The 26,216-nt window shown below is 38.2% G+C and overlaps 2 protein-coding genes and 1 non-coding gene across 3 annotated transcripts; 1 reads left to right on the top strand and 2 right to left on the bottom strand.

The window, feature by feature from the left end:
* Positions 1-3,624: 3,624 nt before the first annotated feature.
* LOC126803580 (metalloendoproteinase 4-MMP-like) lies at positions 3,625-11,366 on the bottom strand. The gene is given in 7 exon segments (XM_050531365.1): positions 3,625-3,701; positions 3,704-3,751; positions 3,754-3,939; positions 5,374-5,495; positions 9,995-10,083; positions 10,085-10,435; positions 11,238-11,366. Coding segments are annotated over 7 exon segments (1,002 nt in total).
* A 6,494-nt stretch (positions 11,367-17,860) lies between these two features.
* LOC126802729 (squamosa promoter-binding-like protein 7) lies at positions 17,861-22,145 on the top strand. The gene is made up of 3 exons (XM_050530411.1): positions 17,861-18,732; positions 19,725-19,843; positions 21,458-22,145. The coding sequence occupies exons 1-3, from the start codon at positions 18,077-18,079 to the stop codon at positions 21,976-21,978; spliced, it is 1,296 nt and encodes a 431-aa protein (XP_050386368.1). The 5' UTR covers positions 17,861-18,076; the 3' UTR covers positions 21,979-22,145.
* Positions 22,146-23,414: 1,269 nt separating this feature from the next.
* LOC126804188 (U6atac minor spliceosomal RNA) lies at positions 23,415-23,552 on the bottom strand. The gene has a single exon (XR_007673148.1). It is a non-coding gene; the product is annotated as a U6atac minor spliceosomal RNA (small nuclear RNA).
* Positions 23,553-26,216: the final 2,664 nt, after the last annotated feature.

Genomic DNA, 26,216 nt, shown 5'->3' with positions numbered 1-26,216 from the left:
ATATATATCTCTCTCTCTCTCTCTCTCTCTCTCTCTCTCTCTCTCTCTCTCTCTCTCTCTCTCTCTCTCTCTCTCTCTCTCTCTCTCTCTCTCTCTCTAAAACCCATAAACTGACACGGCTTTTCTGCCGCCTAACGTCGCCGTCTGGCCAAACTGGGGTGGCGCACAACCATCATTCTCTTCATCTCTCTCTGATTTACAAAACTCATAGTTTGCATGTAAGTTTTGAGCTCGCTTTCCTTAGAATTGATTTTGGAGGAAAGGAGCTCCAATGATGTCGTTGACCTCAGAAGAGTTGCTTGATCCATTTTTGATTACGATGAGGCTCAGAGGAGACCTAGAAGCTCGACAGAAGCTTCACCGGAGTCTCACAGCACAACAACCGTCGTGTGAGGAGCAACAGCTCAAAAACGACGGAGGAAGGTGCTACAACCACCACCCTTGTTTCTATGAATCAACGATGATTACTTCATCATTTGGAGCTCAGGGATCAAGGGGTGGAGCACGTATACTTCGGTTCTGATATATCAGGTAAGGGGTGAACCACCCGCTAGGGTGAGCCATTACCTTTCCGGGTCAGTGAAGATTTTAATTGTGTAATGCACAGCTTTATTTCATTTATTTCCTCGTTATCGTATTTATCGTTATTAGTGTATTTCATTAGTCGTTATCTCATACATGTTATTAGTTGATACATCGAGCACTTCACTTGAGATAGGATACTATATCTACATGTATACTTTACTTGCTTATTAGTGATTTTGTTGTCCTGATATCCGACATCGTGTCTTATTTAGTATTGGTAATCATGTTGTCTTGATGTTTGACGTCATATTGTATTATTGGTGAATATGTTGTCCTAATATCCGGCACCGACTATGTGTATTTACGGTGATTATGTTGTCCTGATATCTGTTACCATATATATTTAATCATGAGTGGTACCGTTGTCCTAATGTCTGGTAATGTGATTCATGATTAGAGATGGCAAATGGGCTAAAAAGCTCGAGCCCGGCTCGTTAAAAAAATTAGCCCAGCACGGCCCGAGCCCATTAGCGGCCCGGCCTGATCTCGTTTTGAGCTCGGTACGGACTGGACACAATAAATTCATTGGTCGGCTTGTTAAACACATAATTATTTATTATTTATATAAATATTTAAATAATTATAATAATGATAATTCAATATTATACCTTTTAAATCAAAACGTCTTGATTATTTCATTATTTTAATTTTTAACTATATTATTTCACAAATATCATCAAAGTAGTGATAAAAAAAGTTATCGTTTTAACATATGTAATGTTTTATAAATAAGATTATCAAACGGTGTTATAATATTTTATTTATTTTACTATTCTAAATAGTTATATAAAATAAATATTCTAATTACACAAATTTTTTTATGTTAATTATATTATATAATACTATTGGGCCGGCTCGCTTTTTTGGCCCGTCATGGGCCTGAGCCCAGCCCGACATGGGTTTGGGTCATAAGCCAGGTCAATCTTAATATTTAAACAAATATACTGGCTCGAGCTCAGCACGAAAATAAATGGGCCGGTCCGAGCACGACACGGGCAAAGTTTTAGTCCGCTTAAAATAGGCTGAGTCGACCCGGTCCAGCTCGTTTGCCACCTTTACTCATGATTAGGTAGTACTTGACACTTGGTTCACCTGAAGGTGAGCCGAGGCACTGCTCCCCAAGGATGTCGATATCCCTGTGGTTTTCTTTATTTTATTCCCATAATGCGGTGTTAGCCCATTTTTGCATATAAATATATTTTATGCCTATCAATAACCAAACGTTATCTCTTTTACTCAATTTTCTCAAAACCCACTCGAGTGCTCATTTACATGTTTTTACATTTCAGCATTGCACCCTTCCCTTATTTTGTTTTGTTTCCAAACCCTACCTCGGTAGGGTATCGGTCCTAAAACGGGTTAGCGAGGATGAGTGCTCACCCCTATTTTGTAGGTATCTAGTCCCGTTAGTTTGAAGGCTAGTAGCTTGATCGTACTTGAGGCTCATTGGTTGCTTTTCATTCCCGATGATCCTACTTCACAGCATCTTCCAATCTCCGAGTTGGATTCAGTTGACGCATTTGGCATACTTTGGTGATTCTCATCTTCCGACCTTGTCGTTTACTTTCTTGTCGGACCGAGTTGGGCCATTGAGACTTAAACATGTGGTTTGTTTGATGTTTGAGTCTTCATTGCTAACTTCTGCATTTGTATTTATTAGTGTCTATATTTCATTTTCTCCCACTTCTTATTGTCTTTTTGTTCAAAATTTATTCATAGGCTTGTTGTTTCGAGTTGATAGATAGTTGACACATTGAGTTCAATATATCGGTTGCTTATTAATTCGGGGCTACGCCGAATATTATTGTATTTCGGTCCCGAAAATGAGCCCTTGCATGTGTTTGTTGATTCCTAGGCAAGGTGATCCAACTGCACTCTATACTGTGTGAAAGTTAGAGAAGAATCTCAAGTTGTGTGAGAGCCCGTCAAGCTGTGTGCAAGCTTGGTAGTATAGGCTGTGTAAGAGCTTATCAATAAAGTTGTGTGAGATCTGAGAATATTTAGGACTGCGTGAGAGTTTTAAGTGATTGTATGTATAACTGTGTAAGAACAGGCCCGATCTTGGTGCTGGGCAACCTTGGCCATGACACATGGCACCACTTATAATTAAGGGGGGCACCAATTTTAAATTAGGTTTAATATATATTAATAAAGATATATCTATACCTTAATAATGCATGTCTATCAATAGTACATTCATTAAAAATTTGCAATTTTTCTAGACATAGTATGCGTGAAATCGTGATGAAGGTTTTTGCCACCATCTGTGCCAAGACGTGATGAAGGTTCTTATATATTCTCCTATAAACATTAGTAGTTTAGCTTGCTTACTTTTTTAAGTGATGTGTCTATAACAACTCAAGTTTCTCAAACAAAGAAATAGTTAAGAAAACTAGAAAAGCGTATAATGGATTTTTTGATAGAAATTTTGTTGAAGAGTTGATGAATAACTACAAATTTTATTCAAATGAGTATTAACATAAATTCTTTTTAGAGTGATTGGGTACCTAATTTTCTTTCGCCCGGGGTATCATAAAATTCAGGATCGGCCCTATGTGAGAGTTATTGATTGTAATCTTGTTTTGTATTGAATTAGTATGAATCAATCACAATGTCTTTTTCTCTCAAATTGAGGTTTTTGCACTGTGATCATATATGTTGAAGTTCTAGAAGCGTACACAGCCTTGTTTCTCACATGCACTTTCGCCCCAAGGGATAGGATCAAGATCTTTTTGAAAACTTTTAAGGTTGACTGATCGTTCTCATGCCTAATCGGAATCATATATAAATTATATAGTACACATGCATTAAGCAAACTGATAGTGATACGTACTGTAATTAAGACTGTAATACTTACAAATTAATCAAAGACAAATTAAGTCGATCGATAGAATAGTATGTAACGTACATCGAAGATGAGAATTGAAATATATGGAGTTTAAAATGACATTCGATCTCCTAAAGAGCTAAGCCGTAACAATAATACATTCTTTTTTCAGACAAGATAAATAAACGCTACTTCAAATTAAGGGCCACCCTTCAATTAGTGTGTATACAACCAACAAGGAAACATAAGTAGAGGCAGTACCAGATAACAAAAACAAAGACGAAATTCCCCATCTTGATGGTCTACTCCTGAAATCAACGCCCAGATTGGTGGAAGTTATTCTGACTCTGGCAAAGCACCGACTGTATAATTGGGGTTCGATCCATACAAAGCTTGCACACCTTCGACATCATCAACCTGTAAATCGACGATCTTTTCCCTAGGCATGAAATTCGGGTACATGACAGCCTCTTTCACCAAACTATGCCCTAACCTTAACAAATGTCCAATCTCATGAGCGGCCACTGTTATGAAATTTTATTTAAAACTCGTAAGCGTACGAATCGTTGTTAGTATAGTGTGTAAGTGCGATGTCGTTCCAACTAGAGATTGAGAATCGATTTAATCTTAACTTAATTGATCTAAACTAAGAACATAGATTTTAGGTTTTCAAATAACAAATTATAAAAGAAAGAAACAAGATAGAACATATGATATCAGAATCAACTACTAACAATCATATTTATGTATCAATGCAACTAATAGATTCTTTTATATCTCTAGATGATAATTCCCGTATCTAAGTCCAGGTACGGCACTTAGACCATAGTTTTCCTTAAGTGTATGATACTCTCCAAGTACGGTAGAAGTCGTATATCCTAGCATGCAGTCTATTCAGGTACAACATAAATTTAACATGAGTGACTCATTACGTTCTAAAAAATAAGAGAATCATGCAAACCATTACTTCAAGTACGACAATAATGTAATTCACAACTCTTAATCATAAGAAGCTAAATTGAAATATATTGCAGTTACGCCTCAAATTTATCTTCTAATTATTAGATGCAAAACCCTAAGGTGATCAATCAAAGAACTTAAACATAAAGCATCAGTTCAAATAGTGACTAAGAATTCATCATAAAGAAACTATAAATCCATCAATAAAACATTAAACTACATAAACAATCTTGAAAACGCATCATCCTAACCCTAGAAAGAGGTTTAACAAACTATAATCAAGGAAAACATAATAAAAAAACATAAAAGAATGGAATTGGGAGGATTGATGGATGATCTTTGCTCATTTGGTGTCTACATTGTGCTCTGGAGACCTCCTCATATGAAATTCGTGCTCCCTTACATAGGGAAGATTATTACTCATCTTTGACTCCAGTTTTCTTGTAAAACTTGGTTTCAGACTCCTATCTTGATATGGAATGAGAAAATCTTGAAATATCTCTTGTAAACATAGGAACCCATGTACTATCTGAATCTTCATCTAAATCACTGACCTTGATATATTGAAATTGAATGAACTTGAAAACACAACTTGAATTCTCCACGAATGCTAAACCCGGGTAAAATTCAGCTCGGACCTCTCGTCACTTAAACGATCATAACTTCCTCTCTGAGTATCGAAATCGAGATCCGTAAAATCCTACAAAAAATAGACATCTGTATATTTCCAATGGTATAAGGCTCATGGTCCGATTCAATCTAGAACTCACACAGTAGCTCGGCAAAGTCGGTCGTTCTGCTCATACAAATTCTGACAATGAAGAATATAATTGCTATTTAATCTTTATTAGTATATTCTAGCATATTTTCTTTTCTTTCTTTGACACAACTCTAGAAACACACTAAAATAATATAAATTAATCATATATTAGATAATTAAATAAATAAAGTAATGATATGATGCATATAAAAATAAGATAATATGAGCACATTTGCCACCAACTCCAAATTGACAGCCACGACGGATTTCTCTGACCTAAAGTCCACCGCCTAAGTCTCTGCCACATCAAGGTGAAGCCTCGCAGTCTCCGGAGAAAATGAGTGGGCTAAAAGTGGTAATACACTGATCTTTCTCTTCAAATTGATGATTTACATATACAGATTCAATGGTATATATAGACTAATTTAGACTATATACTAATCTCTCAACTAATCACTCCACTACCGATTGTTTCCTCCATTATCTCTTCATTCACCTACTACCATCCACTCACACTCCCCCTCAAGTTGGCGCATACATATCAACCATGCCCAACTTGCCAAGTGAGTCATAAAAAGCTTTCTTAGGTACTCCTTTTGTGAGCATATCGGCAAGTTGTTCTTCTGTGTGAACAAAAGGAAAACTGATGATTTTCGCGTCTAGCTTCTCCTTTATAAAGTGACGATCAACCTCCACATGTTTTGTACGATCATGTTGTACAAGATTCTGTGAAATATCAATAGCTGCCTTGTTGTCACAGTACAGATGCATAGCACATTTAGGTTTAATACCCAAATCTTGTAGCAAATTCATAATCCACAATAACTCACACACTCCCTGAGCCATACCTCTGTATTCTGCTTCAGCACTAGATCGAGCTACCACATTTTGTTTCTTACTCCTCCACGTAACAAGGTTACCTCCAACAAAGGTAAAATACCCTGATGTGGACCTCCGATCTGTAATATTTCCAGCCCAGTCTGCATCTGTGAAGCCATAAACATCAAAGATATTGTTGTGATTAGAAAACATTACTCCCCTCCCCGGAGCTGACTTCAAGTACCTCAAGATCCTTACAACAGCATCCATGTGGTCTTCACTGGGGTTATGCATGAACTGACTTACTACACTTACTGCATACGCAACATCTGGTCTGGTATGTGATAGATAAATCAGGCGCTCGACTAGCCTCTGATAACGAGGTTTGTCAATAGGGACTTGATCTGGATACTCTGCTAACCGATGGTTCTGCTTAATAGGAGTATCAATGGGAGTGCAGTCCAACATACATGTCTTTGTTAGTAGATCAAGGATGTACTTCCTTTAACACAGATAGATACCATCACTACCCCGGGCAACTTCAATGCCTAAGAAGTACTTGAGTGTACCTAGGTCCTTCATCTCAAACTCTGTGGCAAGCTGTTACTGTAATCTATCCACCTCAACAGTATCATTCCCAGTAACTACCATATCATCAACATATATAATTAGGGTTGTTACCTTCCTTTGTTGATGTTTGAGAAATAACGTGTGGTCTGAATTACTCTGTTTGTAGCCAAATTCATGAGAAAGATTGGCTACAAACAGAGTAATTCAGACCACACGTTATTTCTCAAACGTCAACAAAGGAAGGTAACAACCCTAATTATATACAAAGATTTTCTCAATCTGCATACGGAGTTACTTGGAGAAGCGGCCACATATCCAGGCGGAAGATCCATGTATACTTCCTCCGTTAGTTCTCCATGAAGGAATGCATTCTTAACATCAAATTGCCTAAGTGGCCAGTTCAAGTTAGAAGCGACAAAAAGCAATACCCGAATAGTGTTTATTTTTGCAACAGGTGAAAATGTCTCATCATAGTCTATGCCATATGTTTGGGTGAACCCCTTCGCTACTAAGCGTGCTTTATACCGGCTTACTGACCAATCTGGATTATGCTTCACTGTAAACACCCAACGACATCCTACTGTCTTTTTGCCATATGGTGGAGGTACAAGCTCCCAAGTATTGTTCTTTTGTAATGCTTCCATCTCTTCCTCCATTGCTTTCCTCCATTTTGGATCTCCCAATGCATCCTGCACTTTGTTAGGTACTGATACAGTAGATATTTGATTCACAAATGACTTATATGACTTAGATAATCTTTTGGTAGATATAAAATTCGCTACCGGATACTTGGTTGTAGTCTGAAGGGTATGTTCATATCTTTTTGTTGGTTGACCCCGAGTAGACCTATTTGGCAAAACATATTGTCTACTATTATCTCTAATAGAATGACTAACCTCAGGTGAGTGATCTTCTATACCAGGAGAACATTGGTCAGGTGTAGAAACAGTAGTATGAGGGGCAGTTGTGTTTTCATCTGCTGGTTCCTGAATCTCTAGAGTGACTACACCGCCGATTACACCGCCGGAATCTTCCGGTGGCGCTTGTATAGCTGTTACATTGATAATCTCAACTGAACCTGTCACCATATCTATTGCCTTACTTGTCTCCCCCTCTCCAGGATACAGCTCTTCAAAATAGGAATTCTCCTCCTGAAGAGCAATATCAGAAGGGGCAAAATAACTCATGTCCTCGAAGAAAGTAACATCCATAGTGACATAATACTGCTTGGTAGGTGGATGATAGCACCGGTACCCTTTTTGATGGCCTCCATACCCAACAAACACACATTTAACTGCCCGGGCATCTAATTTAGACCGCTGATGTGGTGGAAGATGGACAAAAGCAACACAACCGAAAACACGGGCAAGAAGATTATGAAAAGAGGGTAATGAGACATGAGATGCAAGTACCTCATATGGAACTTTGCCATGAAGGACACGAGAAGGAAGACGATTAATGAGGTAGGCAGAAGTGATGACAGCATCACCCCAAAGATACTTAGGCATATGGGCACTAAAAAGAATACACTGAGCCATTTCAAGTAAGTGACGATTTTTCCTTTCAGAAACGCCATTCTGCTCAGGTGTGTAAGGACACGTTGTTTGATGAACAATTCCGTGTGAGTTAAAGAACTCCTGAAAGATATGATTCACATATTCCCCCCCCCCCATTATCAGAACGAAGAACTCTAATTGTGGCATTATATTGTGTTTGCACAGTGGTATAGAAGGCTTGAAAACCGGGAAAACCTCATTTTTAGTTTTAAGAAGAACAATCCACGAAAGACGGGTGCAATCATCAATAAATGACACATAGTACCGCATTCCTGACACAGTAGACTCTTTAGAAGGTCCCCAAACATCATAATGAATTAATTCAAAAGGAACAGTACTTTGATTAGATTTACTAGATTTGATTAGACCGATGACTCTTGCCCAAAACACATGTTTCACAATGTAAAGAAGACTCATCCACACTAAAAAACAAAGTAGGCGTAGATTTCTTCATAATACTAAAAGATGGATGCCCTAAGCGACGGTGCCATAACCAAATTTCACTTAGCTTATCAGAAGTAGAGATTAGAGCGGTCCGAGATTGTGCCCCTGGTTTCTCCCCCGCATATGTCTGATCCAGATGAAACAACCGGTCCCTCAGATACCCCCGACCAATTAACTCTCCGGTGAGAAGATCCTGAAATATCACATACATAGGAAAAAAATGTCACAGAACACTGAGCGTCAGTGTTTAATTGGGGAACAGATATCAAATGATGAGATAAAGCAGGGACATAGAGCACATTGTGAAGCTCTATAGTGGGAGTAATACGAACAGACCCTTTCCCTAAGACGGGGAATGCCTCACCATTAGCATTAGTAACATAGGGTACTGATGCAGGAGACAAAACGATAAAATAAGATTTGTCATAAGTCATATGATCAGACGCACCAGAATCAATAATCCATGTATCAAAACCAACAAAGTGAGAGATATTTAAAGTCATACCAATTTTACCACGACCAGCGATGGATGCGGTAGGGATGAACATTTTTTGACAAATCAGAAGTTATACAGCGAAAGCAATGGAGAAGAATCTGTTGCTGGTGCACTTGCACTGACGGTGCGTATGCACTGACAGTAAGAAAAAGGGCTGCTAATTATTGCTGGGCCGGGTCAGAGCAAGCGGGCCGGGTCGGAGCAAGTGGACCGGGTCGGATCAAGTGGGCCGGGTCGGGCCGTACTTGTTTCTGGGCTGGGCCGGGTCGTGTGTGGGCCGGGCCGGGTGAATGAAAGCGGGTCGGGTTGAGTGGCTGATTTAGGATTTAGATCGGATTTGGGTATGAAGAGCGGAGAGGAGAGGGGCGATTTGGGTATGAGGAGCGGAGAGGAGAGGGGCGATCTTGAGGAGCGGCGAGTGACGTCGGGGTGGGGAGACATCAGCGGCAACTGAGGAGTGGGCGAGCGACGTCGGGGTGGGGAGAGACAACAGGAGCAGCGGCGGAGAGAGCACCGAGGAGAGGCTTGGCTCAGGTGAGCAACGACGGATTGTCGAGAGCACCGAGGAGAGGCAGCTCTTGGAAACTGAGAGAGCACGACCGGAGGAGCAGCGGTGACTGCGGGTTGATGAGGAGCAGCGGCGGAGCGACTTCGGAGCGACAGCGGGCGATTAGCTCCGGGAAAAGTCGACGGCGACGTCGAGCGGCGAGTCCGAGTGCGGAGCGGCCAAGCAGACGCAGCGGAGAGACGCCGGAGGTCGACCTGTCGGAAAAAAGGAAAAGGAAAGAACATAGCAGGAGGCTCTGATACCAAGTGGTAATATACTGATCTTTCTGTTCAAATTGATGATTTACATATACAAATTCAATGGTATATATATACTAATTTAGACTATATACTAATCTCTCAACTAATCACTCCACTACCAATTGTTTCCTCTACTATCTCTTCATTCACCTACTACCATCCACTCAAACTAAATACCAAGCACGCCGTCGAAAGGCTCTCCATCGCCGTGATCCCCGGCGTAAAACCCTATTTTGATATCCGAGAAGTCGTAGTCGATCCTCTGTCTCAGCGAAGCTCACAGGAATAACCGACGCCCAGCGATCAAAAGAGCGTTTAAGGGCGTCTCGGATGTCGGAGGAGCTCAAGTAACTAATCATGTTCTCTGGTGAGAAAGCGTAGGTGAGTCTAATGGGCATCGTGCGTGGCACCCACCGAGGTTTTCCGGGGAAATACACGTAATGTTTCAGGCCATGCAAGGCACTTGAGGTCATGTCTCGCGGTGGTACGCCACATCTCGGTGCTGCAAATATCTCAGAGATTCCAGTGTTTTGGGCTATTCTGGTATGTAAGCATGGGTGGAAGGTGAGACAGAAGATAGAGAAGGAAAGAGAGTAACTGAATAACCGAAACTTGGCAGGTGGAGTAGCTTAACGTGTTTGGAGGATCGCAAGGAACTAGCTTTAATACGAAGGACAAATACAATATGGATGGTTAGGGTAAAACCTAAGATTTGTTAATTCTAGTGAAACACAATGCATTGACACTCTCTGAAGAAATTATCGTGCTCTTTGGTGGCAAGCCCGTTCATTTGTAAATGAAATTAATTATAGGCAAGGTTGGTCATGATTATGATGTGAGAATCATTTTTCCCATGAGTATATATCATTATATCATGATCATAGTGTGTCAATATTTTTGTTTGAGTCGATGACATTGTAATAATATGTTCATGCTATCAATGTAGAATGAAATGTGCTACGACACATCATTAATTCACAAATATAGGTAAGTTTGTTTTTCACTAAATTATGTACACAATATGTCTAATATATGTGAGCTAAATTTTCAACATAATGGGCACGGTTTCAACCTTTCAGGTATGAAGGGTTCTCTACCTAGTTTGGTAATGTGTGGTAGGGTTAAAAGCTAGAGAACGTATGATCACAATTTTTGGCGTGTGGACGAATCATTCGATCAGTGCAACTCTATCTGAGAAACCATTTCTGAAGCTACGTACATTCTAAGATTTGGACTTGAAGCGGACTCAATATTCGGATCTTGGAAAGTCGCAAACAACTACCGTGTTAGGCAACTATACAACACTGTTGCTCGCTGAGTACTTTCTATGTAGATCCAACTATGTGTCTGTTCTGTGGTATGTATATATATATAGGTCATATTACTGATATATATTCGTAATTATCAATAAACTTGGAGCACCAACTTCTGCTGAATTCCAACTGCAGGTAGCTGGTAGTTGGCTTCTGCTCGAGGTTCCTTTCCCCTAAACATCAGAACATGGAACAAATGCAGAAAGCACTGCTTCTTCAAGTGCTCCATATAATTATTCTCCTCTGTAAAATATTATATACAAATCCAAATACACACTAACATGACTTACATGAGTATCATAATAGTAAATGCATAGGTATTAAGTCTGAATTTCGTTTTGGTTAATCCGAATTCATATAGAGGGTGGAATCATTTCGTTCATTTCGGCTATGGAGAGTTTTTTATTTTATTTTATTTTTTCTAAGAATTAAAGACTGGATAGTTGAAAGTTCAAACCAGAATTGAAGGCCCACCTTAATTATAATTGGGATTTATTGGGCTTGTTTATTATTTGAACATTGGACCTGTTTCTTTGATCCTATTTGGACATTCGACCTGCATGTTCTTTAATACAACATCTAAATTCTTTTGCACAAATCATCTTTATTCAACAAAAAAAATTGATATGAAGGACGGAAGAGGGGAACACATGTGAAAAGTGGCTATATATATATATGTATATATATAAAGCTAAATTTACAAGGCCGTTTGATTGGCATGGTTGAAGTTTGAAGTTGCTGGCTCAATTAATTATCGAAAATGGTAAGTTCAATCCTAAATTGTAGAGTGCGTAGGGTATACGTACTATAGAAGAGGATTACGGATTTACATTTCTTCAGTATCTCCCAGCCGAAAGACATTTCACATGCTTCATCAGCCACAATGGCTATATATTAACTGACGTATCTGTCGATCACTCGATCCAGATATCTATATAATTCTTCAGAAGTCGATCTTTCTTGCTCTTCCAGTAAATGCTGTTTTTTTCTTATATACATCTCCCATAGTATGTCGATATCAATGAGTCCATGACTGCCGTCCAATACAGCGGACATGCATGTGATGATCTATGGCCGAAAGCCCCAAGAGAACTGCTGAAATTTGTATACTTACCATGCTTCCAGGTAGATGAATAGCTTGGCATAAATAATGTGACTCCAGAAATGTGAAATAATTGGGGTTGAGGGGGCATTTGAATGTTGCTTCATGCTGACAATGATGGGAGACTAGCCTTTTGCTAGCTAACCGGTAGGGTCTTTATAATGTAAATGCTGTGGACTGTGGTTCACTTTCGGGTTGTCTGCAACTCTGCACCCACTTTCTTTTGTTTGTTGGAGAAAGATGAAAGGTTGTGCACTAATGCATTTAGGGACCCATACTCAGCTGTCTCAGATTGATTGAACAACTACAATGTGTGTCTCCTTTCCTCAACACATGCATATAGTACTGTTCATGGAGCTTCTGCTGTCAATATGCAAATCAATTGAAGTTAATTACTCTAAACTAATGCACCCTGCAGGTGTTGATCTGAAGTAACTTGTGAATATTTGTTAATCAATTGCTAGAATGTAGAGTTGAGTATGACCGAGTTTGACAGGAGGTTAGTTTTTTATAATCAGTTTCGGTTGAATTGATTGAATAATCAGTTATTTTTTTATTATTTTTTATAATCAGCTTCAGTTGAATTAATTGAATAATCAGCTACAGTTGAGTTATAAGAATAATTAATTGTGGGTACTTCAAGTGTTTAGTAAATATTGATATAAAAGTTTGGTGAGTTTAGAAAATTGTGGTAGTAATGTAATAGACAAATTATAATATCTATCCTCAAAATCAGAAGTTTCAATTTGTAGTTTTTAGATATTGACTCGGTGTGTGTGAAATTCTCATATAATTACCTACAATTTATATTTGTCAAACAACTCAGTCAAATTATTTGAGAATTTAATCCTATAATTTGACAAAAATTCGGGCCAAACTCCCCCTTATATAGATTTGCTTCTTCAGCCTCCAAAATTCATGTCGTGGCAAAATGATGGTTAATTACCTAATTAACTAATTCCCAAACGGGAAACTTGTTGCATGCATGCTTTGGTTGAGACTTGCTTTGAATACATGAGTGAGTGTTACATCCATTAATGTAAGAAAGTAGAATACATTACAAGCACGACTCGATGATATATCTTACATACCTGCATCAAAATCAAGTCATAATAAGCAAAGTTATGATGGACCAAGTGACAAACGACACTACCAGACTCTCATGGCCAAACAAATCTTTTGGTTGAGACTTGAGAGTGCGTTGAGACTAAAGAACCGGGTAAAAATCTTTGGACCAAAGATTAAAATTAAACACCGTACAATCTCTTCTTGGATGTTGGATATGGAATCTACTCGTAAGCTTTGTTGAATTTAATTAACATCCTTTACCGCTCGTGAAAGGTCTTAATCATCTTGTCTTTTAACCACAACTCGTTCCCCACCCTTGTTCTATCTTGAAGATCTTCTTCTTTAGGTACTTTCTTTGAGGAAGATTGTTTCGCTCTTGGATATCTTATCGACTTATCCCATGACATCGATCGAATATATACGTCTTTATTGGTGTTGGGTGGGTACCCTGGTTTTGGTGTCCGGTTTTAGTTCCTGCAAATCACAAAAGCCAACTTTCCAACAAGGATTAACATGTCCTATAGCTATTGATATTGAGATGACCACAGAATAAAAGGCCATGAAAATGAAGATCGGAACAAGTTCTTCAGCGACTGGGATACTATTTTTTTCACCAAGCTATCTTCTAGCTGATACATTTTGTTACAACGATCCAATGAATCTGTTTCGTCCTAAGTGATGTGTCTATAACTTGAATATAAATCGAGGAGGGATTAATAAGATTTCTCGTACGTACAAATGATTAAGTTTAACACAATATTCTCATAGTAAAATCAAAAGCATGGTCCCCTGGCATGGTTCTTATAAATATACGACCCTCAAAGATGAACACGAAAATATGGTCCCCCCACCCACCTCTATATTTCTTAAACTTTGCCGGTGTTTCATTAAAAGAAACAATGGAGTCTCTTGCTTCCTATGAGAGAGTCACAGTTTGGATATGTATGTTCAATTTCGAGCAGTTTTTTTTACATGTACGTACTGATCTAGTTTCGTTCTCCTCAATCATGGTTTAAGCTGGGGCAAAGTACGGGAAATTTTTCCTGCTTATCAGATAGCGATCCCAGCTTTTCTGGATCTTGTTTGCTGTGGAAGAATTAAACTGTTCTAGTTTTTTCCAGCTAATGTTAGATTTCTGAGTTCTGAGGATGCACGTTGTGGTCGAACAATCAGGTACATGGAAGATGCTATGCACCGCACACGTGTCGGAATCACTGCGTCAGACTTTTAATCGGCCTGGCGCCTTAGGTCCCACGACCTTGGATGCCTTATTGATACGTCATTTTTTTTTTGGTACAGATTGATACGTCATTTTTTTTCCATTAATGTTTGCTGTCAAAAATGAATACGTTTGTAAAAATGCATTGAAAATATCGCGAGCTTCACCTTGATTAAGGTTTCATATAAAACTCCTATTACGTCGGTAGCCATATAAAAAACAGAAAACTAATTTCAGAGAAAAAGAAATACCCAAATGCTATACTAAAAGAGTTAGTCTGAACTACTGTAATTGTTCAGTGATGCTCACTAAGTTGGATTCTCTACCGATCTAAGTTTGATACCCGGAAGCTGTCAAAAATAGCAAGGCATTTATTACCCCAAAGGTTTGCTGTCTTAACCGTTAATATGTGCAACTAGGGCACGGCATATATCGGTTCGGTTCGGTTTTTAGTCTAAATTAAAATTGAACCACTTTAATCGATTTTTTAGAAATTCAAATTATTTATCGAATTAAATTAATTTAAACCGAAACAATCGGTTTAACCGAAATTCGGTTCGTTTCGGTTTACACCTCATACGTAATTTTTTAAAAAATTTTCAAGAGGTGAGACTCAAATTTCTACCAAAAAATGATGTCACAAATCAGTACATCACACGCACGTCTCATTAATAACTATGTAAATATTATATTTTTCTCATTTTGATAGATTTTCAATAAAACATCAAAATGTCAATGTTGAGATTCAAACTCCTGACCTATAATATAATAACCATGCGCTCTACCAACTGCACTAGACAACTTTCTATATTATGTTTTGTTATTTTTTTGTACTAATAACCATTATTTATTATTTTTTAAATCATTAAATTAAATTCGGTCGGTTCGGTTTTAAATCGGTTAGTTTAATCACGTAAACCATTTTCAAACCGTTTAAACCGGTTTCGGTTCGGTTTTCTTTATTTTTAAACTACATCTCTTCGGTTCGATTATCTGAACCATATTTTCGGTTCAGTTCGGTCGGTTTTACTTGTTTAATTCGGTTTATGCCCACCCCTATGTGCAACCCCAAATGAATACATGCATATGGATAAAGATATGTATTGAATTGACAAAAGCTTTACCTTGATCCTTAATTATGGATCACATCATCAAAAACCATACTAAGAATTAAGTCGGTATCTTACCCAAAACGAAATTAAAACCTAATACTGTACTAAACTAAAAAAATCTATGTATTCCGAACCACTACAAGTGAAGAATCGCTAGGATCTGTACTTTGGTGTGAATTCCATTTCAAATTAGAAGATCTGGAGCTGTGCGATTCTTATCTACTATGAAGCTGTCAAAGCGACAAAGTATTTGTGCTGCAATGCAAAGTAAGAGTATTTCACAGCGCAGTAGAAAACCTTTAGAATACTAGTCTCTGATCTAAAAAAGAGAGAACTAGTCGATCTGATTATTATTGATATACAGTAAAGAAGATAAAGATTTCATCAAAAAAAAAGATAAAGATTATAGCATTGACAAGTACCATCAATGTCAGGGCGGAGGCAGCAGTTATGAACTGAAGTCAGGCTCTATATATATACTGGTGGTTTTTACCCAACTCGTACAGATAGAAACCTCAGGCAGTCAGGCAGGCTAGCTGCTGCATTTAGTAACCAAAAGAGAAAGAAATTCAGCACGCTGGATAAAAGTCCTCCTCTCTCTACCTTCCCCACCTGACTCCGTTAATCATCCTCCTCTTTACTTCTATCTCTAGCTGCAGACTTGCTTTTATTTTTCTGCAGACAGTTAGGTTTTACCACTTTACTCCAAGCAAAATGGAAAGTAATTGACTACTGGTGAACACTCCTACCGTGAAATATGTATCCTTTGGGGAAGCAGTTGATTCTGCATTCTGTCGTTGATTTGTTACATTTGGAAATGCACTGCAGTGCGACAGTAATAGTGCGGGGGAAAGTCTTGTACGTGTTGGTAATTAACCCCATAACAGAAGATTTAGAAAGAATTCGATACACTTTGCGTTAATTTTATGATTTATACTAACTAATTAATTAACTAGTATTTTTTTTGGTCAATAATTAATTAACTAGTATATTAGGATCGATTAGATGCATAAATGTAGAGTTGTTCTCAAAGTTGATTAGACCCACTACTTATAATAACTTTGGGAATATATTGATCATACTTGTTTCTTGATTGACAGATTATTTGTAGAGTTGTTGTAAACTTCTTTAACAATGTACTAGTGGCTAGTTTAGTTTACGGGCGGTGATAACAGGAGAAAACTGGATTACCATTCCTCTTCATTTGATCGAAATGGCTTTAGTTTCTAGCCAGACAAGGCTAGAATAACAAAACGGTCTTCTATGAGTTCTAATATTTCTAACCATTAAAAAAGAATGCCAAGGAGTGGTCACAATCCGTCACAGCTGGAACAATCTTCGTTGTAATTGGAGTGAGATCTTGGGGTACGCTGTTCACCAGCAAATGCCCTAACCTATCACTTTCTCTTTTGCGTTTGAATTGGGAAGCTCAGTTTATTTATGTACTTCTATTTTTAAAGTGAGGTTTCTAGTCTAGGACGTACTCTAAATTCAAAGGCTCATTCGCACTTGAAAGAAAAGAAACGCATCTGCAGTGACGTCTTGGAGTATAGATTGCTTAGGGCTCTTGTACGTCATTCATTTTGTTAGCTTCAAATCCTTCAAGGCTTCAATCGACAAAGTTATTTTTCTCGAGTTAGTTATAACTAACATGTTTAGTTGTCTACCTTATCATAGAAGATATTAATTTTCTCTTATTATCAGTAAAATATCAACAAAAATTTAACCAAGTTGCTACTATATTGATACACTATTTACGTCGAATTAATTACATGCAGATTAGCAATATTCTTCGTACACAACACGAACATGAATTCTGCGTCTTAGTACAGAAATACCTTCATGTGTTTTTCCAGTTGAGAAATACTAACAAAGCCCCCATGTTATCATAATACACCTGCACAACAATAATTCCTTTGCCATAAGAGCTCTCTCTCTCTCGTCTAATCACAGTTCTTACCGCTAGCCCTCTCTCTCTTTTTCTTCTCAGTAACTCAGAGACGAGTCACCCTCTTCCGTCAAATCGTTGCCACAGAGAGACTCAGGCCCCGGTTCCACCACCTGCACTATTCCCACGTGCGATCTCATCTCTCTCTCACGTGTCGTAGCAGTGTTCCTTCCCTTAATAATGTCTGCCTGTTCAAACACTGTACAGCTTTTTCCTTAACCCCATTGGTGTAGAACAAAGGAAAATCGGAGACCCTTCGCTGCTCTGACTCTCTCCCTGTCCCTTATCCCATTTACCTCTTTATATCTATCTATCTCATACATCCCCAACCATTCTCTCCATTTTCTGTGTCATCTTCTCACTCTGGCCCTATTTCGAGCTCATATATATAAACGTACATAAAACTAGCTCACATATAACTATACAACTAGCTGGTACATCTTTATCACGTTCTCCTTCTGTACCACCAAAACCATCTTATATCGACAATATGGAAATGTTTGGGCACAACATTGGCGGAAGATCAGGTCAGAATGGTAACAACGCAAATCTTGCTTGGGATATATGGGAGATGAATAGTGGTAACAATAATGGCAACAGCGATATACTTTACATGACGGCTACAGCGGCGGCCGTCACCATAGCGGAACCACCTTCCGGCTCAAGCGGGAGCTCCGAAGCGAGTTTGGGTCACGCGCTCGTTCACAACAATAACGGCGGCGTTCAAGCAGTGCAGCAGCAATTCCAGAATTTCTACGGTGGTGATCATCATCAGAACAGTCGTCTTCATGGGTCCCAATACCTCCCGGATCCCCACCTTATGTGCTTAAAGCTGGGGAAGAGGAACTACTTTGAGGACGCTCCTCCGCCCCTTCCTGATCACCACCGACACGTGACGGGTTTCCCTTTGGCCGTAGGGGGTATGAAGAGAGGCAAGAACTTATTGTATGGCGATGATAGCAACGGCATCGGCGGGGCTTCTACTTCGTCGTTGAAAGTGCCGCGGTGTCAGGTGGAGGGGTGCCAAGTGGCGCTGGTGAGCGCGAAGGAGTACCACCGGCGGCATAAAGTGTGTGAGATGCACTCCAAGGCCTCCAAGGTGGTAGTCTTAGGGCTGGAACAGCGCTTCTGCCAGCAATGCAGCAGGTCAGTTTATCAGAGCAATTACTATTATACGGTTAGCAGTTTAGCAACTTGATAATTCAGTTTTATAACATTGGGTCATTTGCGAGGACCATTTTGCTAAAAACTTGGATCTGAGTATAACATCTCTATAAATTTTTGTCTAAATTAAAAATCGTTAAGATATTTATAAATATAATTTACGATACAATTTTGATCTGTATATTAGTTGATATAATTTGATATTTTAATAATTATTAAATTGGTTAAAATTTTATAAAAATAATTTACTTATTTATACTTCAAATTTAAAGATACGAAAAAATGTGATAGAAAAATATATTTAATCAGCAATTAATTTAAAAAAATTCAACTATTCCTCAATAAGATGATTTTAAATTTTGAACTCGATGATCCAAAACTGAAACGGAAAGAGTTAGATCCTTATTTCATTTATAAAATTAACCTTTTGGTCATACACACGTTTAGTTGTTTTAGTTTCTGGTTACTTTTTTTTTTGTATTAGTTAAGAGTGATTGTTTTTTTTTCTCCTAAATATATGTTCAAACGTACAAACTTTTGATCTAGATCCAAGACGATGATTTACTCGTTTCTGTGTGCCCCAGAAAATACTTCTGCTATATTTGACAGATTAGAGGCAGTGTTTTACACCTTATATAATGTAACGTGACCCACAGCTTGGTAATGGACACTTTGGCTCTAGGTTATTTCAAAATAGAGCATGGGTCAAAAACTCAAAATACTGAAAATAGGACGCACACATTGTTATTTCACCTCTGTTTTTTTTTTTGGAGAGAGACATTTATCAAATCTATATATTTCCTTCCGAAAATTTTCACATATGATGATCCCCTAATATGTTACTAGTCGGGTAACGTTTAAATTAAAGTGAACTGAACTAGAACAAAAGGGGGATGTATAGTACGTAGTTTACTTTAGTTGATTGATTGAGATGATTATAGATGCTCTGATGACTAGTGGGGAAATGGCTACAGGTTTCACGTAGTGTCGGAGTTTGACGAGTCTAAAAGGAGTTGTAGGAGGAGATTAGCTGGGCATAATGAGCGAAGAAGAAAATGCTCTCATGATTCTTTAGCCAGAGGCTCTTCTCAAGGTGTGTGGATATCTATCTGTTTATATTCTGTCTCCTTATTTTGCCTTTTCCTTGGAGGTTCTTTGACTCCTAATCTTTTCTTGAACACTAATTGCATTTCCTAGTGTAATTAATTAAAAGTCTAATTTCTCACCCACAATTCCCCATAAACAAGGTAAGATTCTAGGAACAAGAAATGTATCATAACATTCATTAGTCATAACTCACTTTTGCTCAAGCTAAAGGAAGAAGATTGTCAAAAGGACTTGCATTTCAATAGCACATCATTAACTTGTTGTAACTAAACCACCTAGCTACTTCCTTGAACTTGAAGCTCCAGTCTTCATTTGAATGATTGAGTCTATGTATCTGCGTATAAACAGTCAAATCCTTCGCGAAAGAAGACCTTCATGATTGATTTCATAGTAAATAGCAAATTTAAGTACCCATTTATATATACTCATTAAAAATTAATTACCAAGTCTCACCCTAAGAGAAATGGCTAACTAGTAAAGGTAGTGTTTCAACCTAGCTATATATATGCATGAAATTCCTGCTCCCAGTCGTTTACCAATCGCGTCTAGGCTCAACCTCAAGTAAATGGGTAGATCAATACAGATCGTATAGGTGAAACCTTCATAGTTCATACATATTAAATCGATCTGAAAAACCGTACCCGTACAGGCATGGGTACATTTCAATATAGAGCGTATAGGTCAAACCTTAATACATATTAAATCTGAAGATCCAAACACCTGGGTAGATCAATGCAGTGTATAAAACTTACTGGTCGAGCATTCACCCAAATCTAAGCTGTCTAAAAGTTGGTCTCAACTATCTATATTAAACTCACATTTATACCACTACATGCAGCCTCATGTATTGATATATAACTCCCTTTTCCTTAAAGCAGTTGAAATATATAGGAACCCTGCAGATACTGTTCTACATAACTCTGATGTCCTAAGTCGTAAGTTTTCTATATAGATAATGAATAAATGAGATAGAAAAGAGGCCTGTGAGATGTATTTCTCGACTTTGTGTGGTAGCATGAGAAATTTCTTGATATGATTTCTAACAAGCACTTAAATACTAATCGAAAAAAAAGGAAGCACTTAAAATATAACCTAAAAATTTGAGATCATTGACATTCTTTTCCTCCAACAACCATCACGTAAGCAATTAGGCAAAATAAATAGGCTTACATTTAATGTTCAATGGCCCCTCTAAATTCTAGAATCATATCTGGTAAGTTGTTTCAATGAAAGATCACTTGAGTGGGTAGTTATATAATTTTATAACATCATTTGCTCTGTTCTCAGAGTTCTGTGGTATTTCTTGAGCCCTTTAGGTAAATCCGTAAAGGGCACATATTTTACCACTCATCGTGGCGTGGTTAATTCATCCAACTTCTTTGTTCATTGTACCTGCAATAATTTTAAGACTTGCATAACATGCAGTCTGTAGTAGCTGACTTATAGTTTTGGGTGGATACTCAAAGTTTACTTGGTTATCGAGTATGAAATCCCAAGTTCGAACCTTGTCGATTATACTTTATCCCCTAATCCAAGTTGGATTTCGCGTATTGGTTAGGTTTGAAGTGAGCTAAGCATTTTATTTTCCTGTCATCAACAGAGAAGAAATTGATGATGGCTGCAGGGGGGTTTCCATACCTATCGTCATCGCCGACAGGACGTAGTGCTCTCTCTCTTCTGTCATCATTCAAGAGTTGTAATGACTCTTGGGTGCTATCTCCATCTGATCTCTCCTCAAGATCCCGCGCTGCACTTCGTGAACTCATTGCAGAAAACCGTGCAGCCATCTTGGCTCGCCAGGTCATATCTTCTTCAAACAGGTCAAACTCAAACTGGGAGGCCTCAGCACATTATAGTAACCATTCGGCGCAAGAATTTGGTGACCATCTAAGCCAATCGTGGCTGTCTAGTTCTGTCCAATCCCATCACCATCAGCAGCAGCAGATGTATTCTGCTAATCAGCATAGTTGGGATAGGTTCCATGAAAGTGGTGCGCATTTGACACTTGATCTAATGCAGCAGCCCCCGAGCCCGGCATATGAGACTCTCTTGCCTGCAAGGGACGCTAGTACTAAGGCTGAAGATGACGAGTGTGACCTGTGGAAATGGAACTCCTTCTAAAGGAGACAGTGTGGTAGTATGAATTTAGTTCTTACATGTCTGTAATAAATATAATTTTCATTCATTTCTCTTGTTAATTTAGTTTTGGACAGGGCTAGTTTATCTTCGCTCCCTTCATCTATCTATATCTTGAGCAAAGGCTCATGCTAGAGTAAAAATTGTCGAACCGTGTATATTCCTTCTCTTTCATTCGTAGACGGACATTAATACATCATACATGGGTCATCGTGATGGGTTTTGGTGTTGAGCCTATGATTGATATGTATCCAGAATATCATTCCGTTTCTTCAGCCAATTAAAGATTGGACAAATACATGGAAGATAGATTGATCATTGATGACTGATCCTTCAAAAAATAGTTCAAATAACTCACATTCTTTGGGAGTACTCAAGGGTCGATCACCCTGTCTAGTTTAGGGTTCAGTCCAACTATTACTTATTTAAAGATACTTAAGGGAAATAAACATATTTTTAGATGATCTCATAATTTGCCAGCAGGTTTTTCAAATCTTATGAGGTACGTTGTGAACAATTAATTAGTTAATTAGCTGTTAATCCCTATCATTAGTGTGCATGAGTACGTCTTAGTTAAACGAGCAACAAATAACTGATACATGTAATGAATCTGTGCACTCTGGCTAGGTACATACTATACAAGAATCTGCACTCGAATACATTTTGCAGATTCATTTTAGATTCTGCCTAGCTTTCATGGTATTAGGGCCAGCTTATAGATCATAATGTCTTCATTTTCCCTTTGTTTCCAACTCATAATGTCTCCTGATACCTTCTCTTCGTCAGCACATAACATCAATTCAACAAATTGTTCTACTAAGAAGGTAAACGAAAAGAGTGCAAAGAAAATTGTGGAAAGCGCGTACGCCCAAATGAAATTTCCTCATCATCTTCAAAATTTACCAATTACCAAACTTTCCCATCTCTGTTTTACCAAATTCAAAGTGTTCATCTTCCAAGTTTTTGTATGAGCAGTTGCTTTCATTTAGGATATTTCTTAGGCCAGAAGGTTCAACAATTTTGTTGATTTTTGCTTGTTGAAATTAAGATCTACCAGACCAATCTGAGTGTTGGTTTTTTTTTTTCGATAACAGAAAGTTTGTGCCCTCCTCACTATTAAAATTGATACTGAATTCTGAAGCCTATTCTTATTCTTAAATTCATATTTTTCCTATTCTTAGTAACTGATAGATAAACAGTTGTTTTCCGTAAACAACCAAAACTCAATACACGAAAGAACAATTTAGGGAGGTCTAAGGATTAAATCTTCACATTGTAGGCTTTCATTATTAATCTTTGTTTTTATTTATCAAAAATAAAGTCGTTATAATATAAGTGCGACATCATGGGTAAAAGTTAGCTAGGAAGAATATCACACTCCACCAAAATGAAGATCAAATAAGATGCCAAAGGAGAAAATTAAAAATTTGGGTTATAGATCGACCACAAGGGTGGGTAGCAGGTAGCCTTAGGCCCTTAACCGATGTGTCAACACCTAAGCCCGAAGGCTGTTCCTGTCAGGGGGGGGGATGCCAACCATTTCTCCTTCCTACGAACACGCGGCCATAGAACAAACAGCCGTATTATGAAGATGTGAACATGATCGAATACAAACGATGTGGGAGATCACTGCAACGTACGACGACCGTAAGTACATATGTTATTGTCTGATTCATCTCATCTCTCGTCACTAAATCAAAGCTCCCTTGAGATGTCAAATGAAGAAACAAGAGAAGGGGAACTTCAGACCAAAAGAAAAAAGAAAAAAAAAAGAGAAAGGGAACTTTACTGGTTCATCTGAATAGACATTCTGGTCTTGAGGTGCTCATAACTTGGGTGGAAAAAGTTCTCACAAATTGGCGTGTATATCGCAAGGAAAGCATATGACTATCAGCTAATCAAAGATTCAATTTAGGCGTGTTTTCTCCCGTTGCATGATGTACACATGCTCATTGGTGCATTAGATTAAAAGTGGAAGAAAACCAAGGTCGGTATACAATTCTAAAAGATACAATTTGTGATTCAATCATTTTCTAAAACTATCGTGTAAGAATGATTGACGAATAATTAAATATTGTAAAGTGTTTGATCGTCATCTCGACCAAGAGGGTAGTATATTTTCTCTATCAACGCAAAATAAGAAGTCTTGTCACTCTACTAGTCATTCTTTGTATTTTGTTTGGAGTTAAGGACGATCCTTTGGCTATATCATTGTTGTCGATCAATACTTTTATTTCAAAGTCTATTAATGTGGACAGCTTGTTTCTCGGAAAGTCGTGGTAGAACCTTTCATTATTACTAATAGAAATTATGTTGTTTCTCAATTTTTTTTCGTCTTGAGCCTCCATACACACATAGCCGGCCCTACAAATATGAGCGCCGGAACATGAGGAGCACAACTGGCACAATTCACGTTGTCGTTGGAGTCGCCGGTTAACGAAATCGCATAATCTACAAATTGCGGACATCCGCACTTGAAAACTTATCCTCAAAATCAAATATTTACCTCCACCACCACAACACACCATCAATCCATGTCATCGCCAATATCTCTTCTAGGATCTTTACCCTCCCCATCATTTTCCTCGGATCACGTGGTACGCACGTGAAGAACCTGCAACACCATACTGCCTGCATGCCCCCACATTCCCACTTAAAACGCAGCCCTAAAACGAGCGCGCCCACGGTTTGAAAAGTATGCCCTTCTCTTTAGCAACTCTAACACACACAGTGACGGTGGCATTAATTCATTCGAAGGTGAAGGAAGGAAGTTGCTGCAGTGGTGAACTCGCCATTAGGGCTCCTCAGGCTACGCTCCGATATATCTACCCCTCTCCGGCCTCCATTTATCGATCCCAGAACTAACTTGCTCTCTCTCTCTCTCTCTCTCAATAATGGTGGCTGGTGAGGATGATGAGCAGAAGGGTTTGGTTAGTTTAGATCAGAGTGGGAAAGAAGGTAGCTAGGTAGCAATAAAGTCTTCACGGAAACATAACTGGACTGGGGGCACTGGAGATTGGGGAGCTGATGGTAATGTTGCACTCAATCGATGAAACAAGATATGCCCCATCAATTATTCCACATATCTTTCTCGCTTACACGTTCCAAATTTTTGATTGATTGCGTGCCACTTTGGACCACTAATATCTAAAGTGACTTCTCCCCTTTGTTCTGAGCATATATCATGAGAACAAATTCATCTAAAAATTCATCCATAGATTGGACCACTAAACATTTACGCAATAGCTAGCACAGATTGAAGAAATTTATGTGAAATATTCCGACATTTACATTTTCTGTTTTAACATGGATGAAAATTATATATGTGAAACTTAGAATGCGTTTGGTACAGTGTAATAGAAATAGAAATATCCCATAGGAGATATGTTTTTATATTTATCTAGTTCATGTTGGCACTTAGCACTACATTCTTTTCTTCTTCTTTTTTGACAAAATGATGTTAATTTATAATTTAGATATAATGATCTTCTCTCTAGGAGATGCAACAATATATATCATATATAAAAGATCACATGACCTAATTTCATGACATTTCAAATTATTGACTAGTTTGATTCCTGTTAAATGTTTTGACTGAAAATGTAACCATTGGGGATATTATTATACGCACCCAGACTATAATCATGTGGTGGTACAAAGCTTCAAATCAATGGTAACATTACTTCCGATCCCTGCAAGTTTGTACAAATCAGATCGATCGAATATAATTAAGCTCATCATGTCTTTTGTTGGATGTACTGAGACGTGAATTACTATAGACAAAATATAGCCGCTATATATGTAGTGGTTTGGAGATTGTACTACCACAAGCCTAGCAAAAGATACTAGTCCACCTTACAAAATGACCACATCCAGTGGAAATTATCTCCAACATACAGTACTATTTGACCCAAGTCCACAAGTCGAAATATGGTTGTTTAAACTCTCAATCATTTAAGAGAAAAACCAGAGATCGATCTGATCCTAGGTGAGCCGAAAGATATCCCAAATCTAAAGCAACGAATGCTGAAATCTGGTCCTATTATTTCGTCTAATGATTCTTATCCTTACCGGCCTGTTTATGAAACCTCAAATCAGATGGTCGAGGAGTTAAACACAAAACGTAGTGCGAAAAGAAACCAATATAATACACAACGCGCAGAGTCCATAGTGCCAATTTCAATTCCAAATTGCATACCATAGTAAAAAACATGCAATGTATA

The sequence above is a fragment of the Argentina anserina genome, chromosome 7, assembly GCF_933775445.1.
Source record: "Argentina anserina chromosome 7, drPotAnse1.1, whole genome shotgun sequence".
In the NCBI taxonomy this organism is placed as follows: Eukaryota; Viridiplantae; Streptophyta; class Magnoliopsida; order Rosales; family Rosaceae; genus Argentina; species Argentina anserina.
This window is presented reverse-complemented; position numbering and strand designations above follow the sequence as displayed.

What these genes read in the sequence shown, in the direction of transcription:
- LOC126802729 (XM_050530411.1), top strand. Translation starts at nt 18,077, where the DNA reads ATGGAAATGTTTGGGCACAACATTGGCGGAAGATCAGGTCAGAATGGT. An exon ending in TTCTGCCAGCAATGCAGCAG is followed by an intron (nt 18,733 to 19,724) that starts GTCAGTTTATCA and finishes AAATGGCTACAG; the next exon opens with GTTTCACGTAGTGTCGGAGT. An exon ending in AGCCAGAGGCTCTTCTCAAG is followed by an intron (nt 19,844 to 21,457) that starts GTGTGTGGATAT and finishes TGTCATCAACAG; the next exon opens with AGAAGAAATTGATGATGGCT.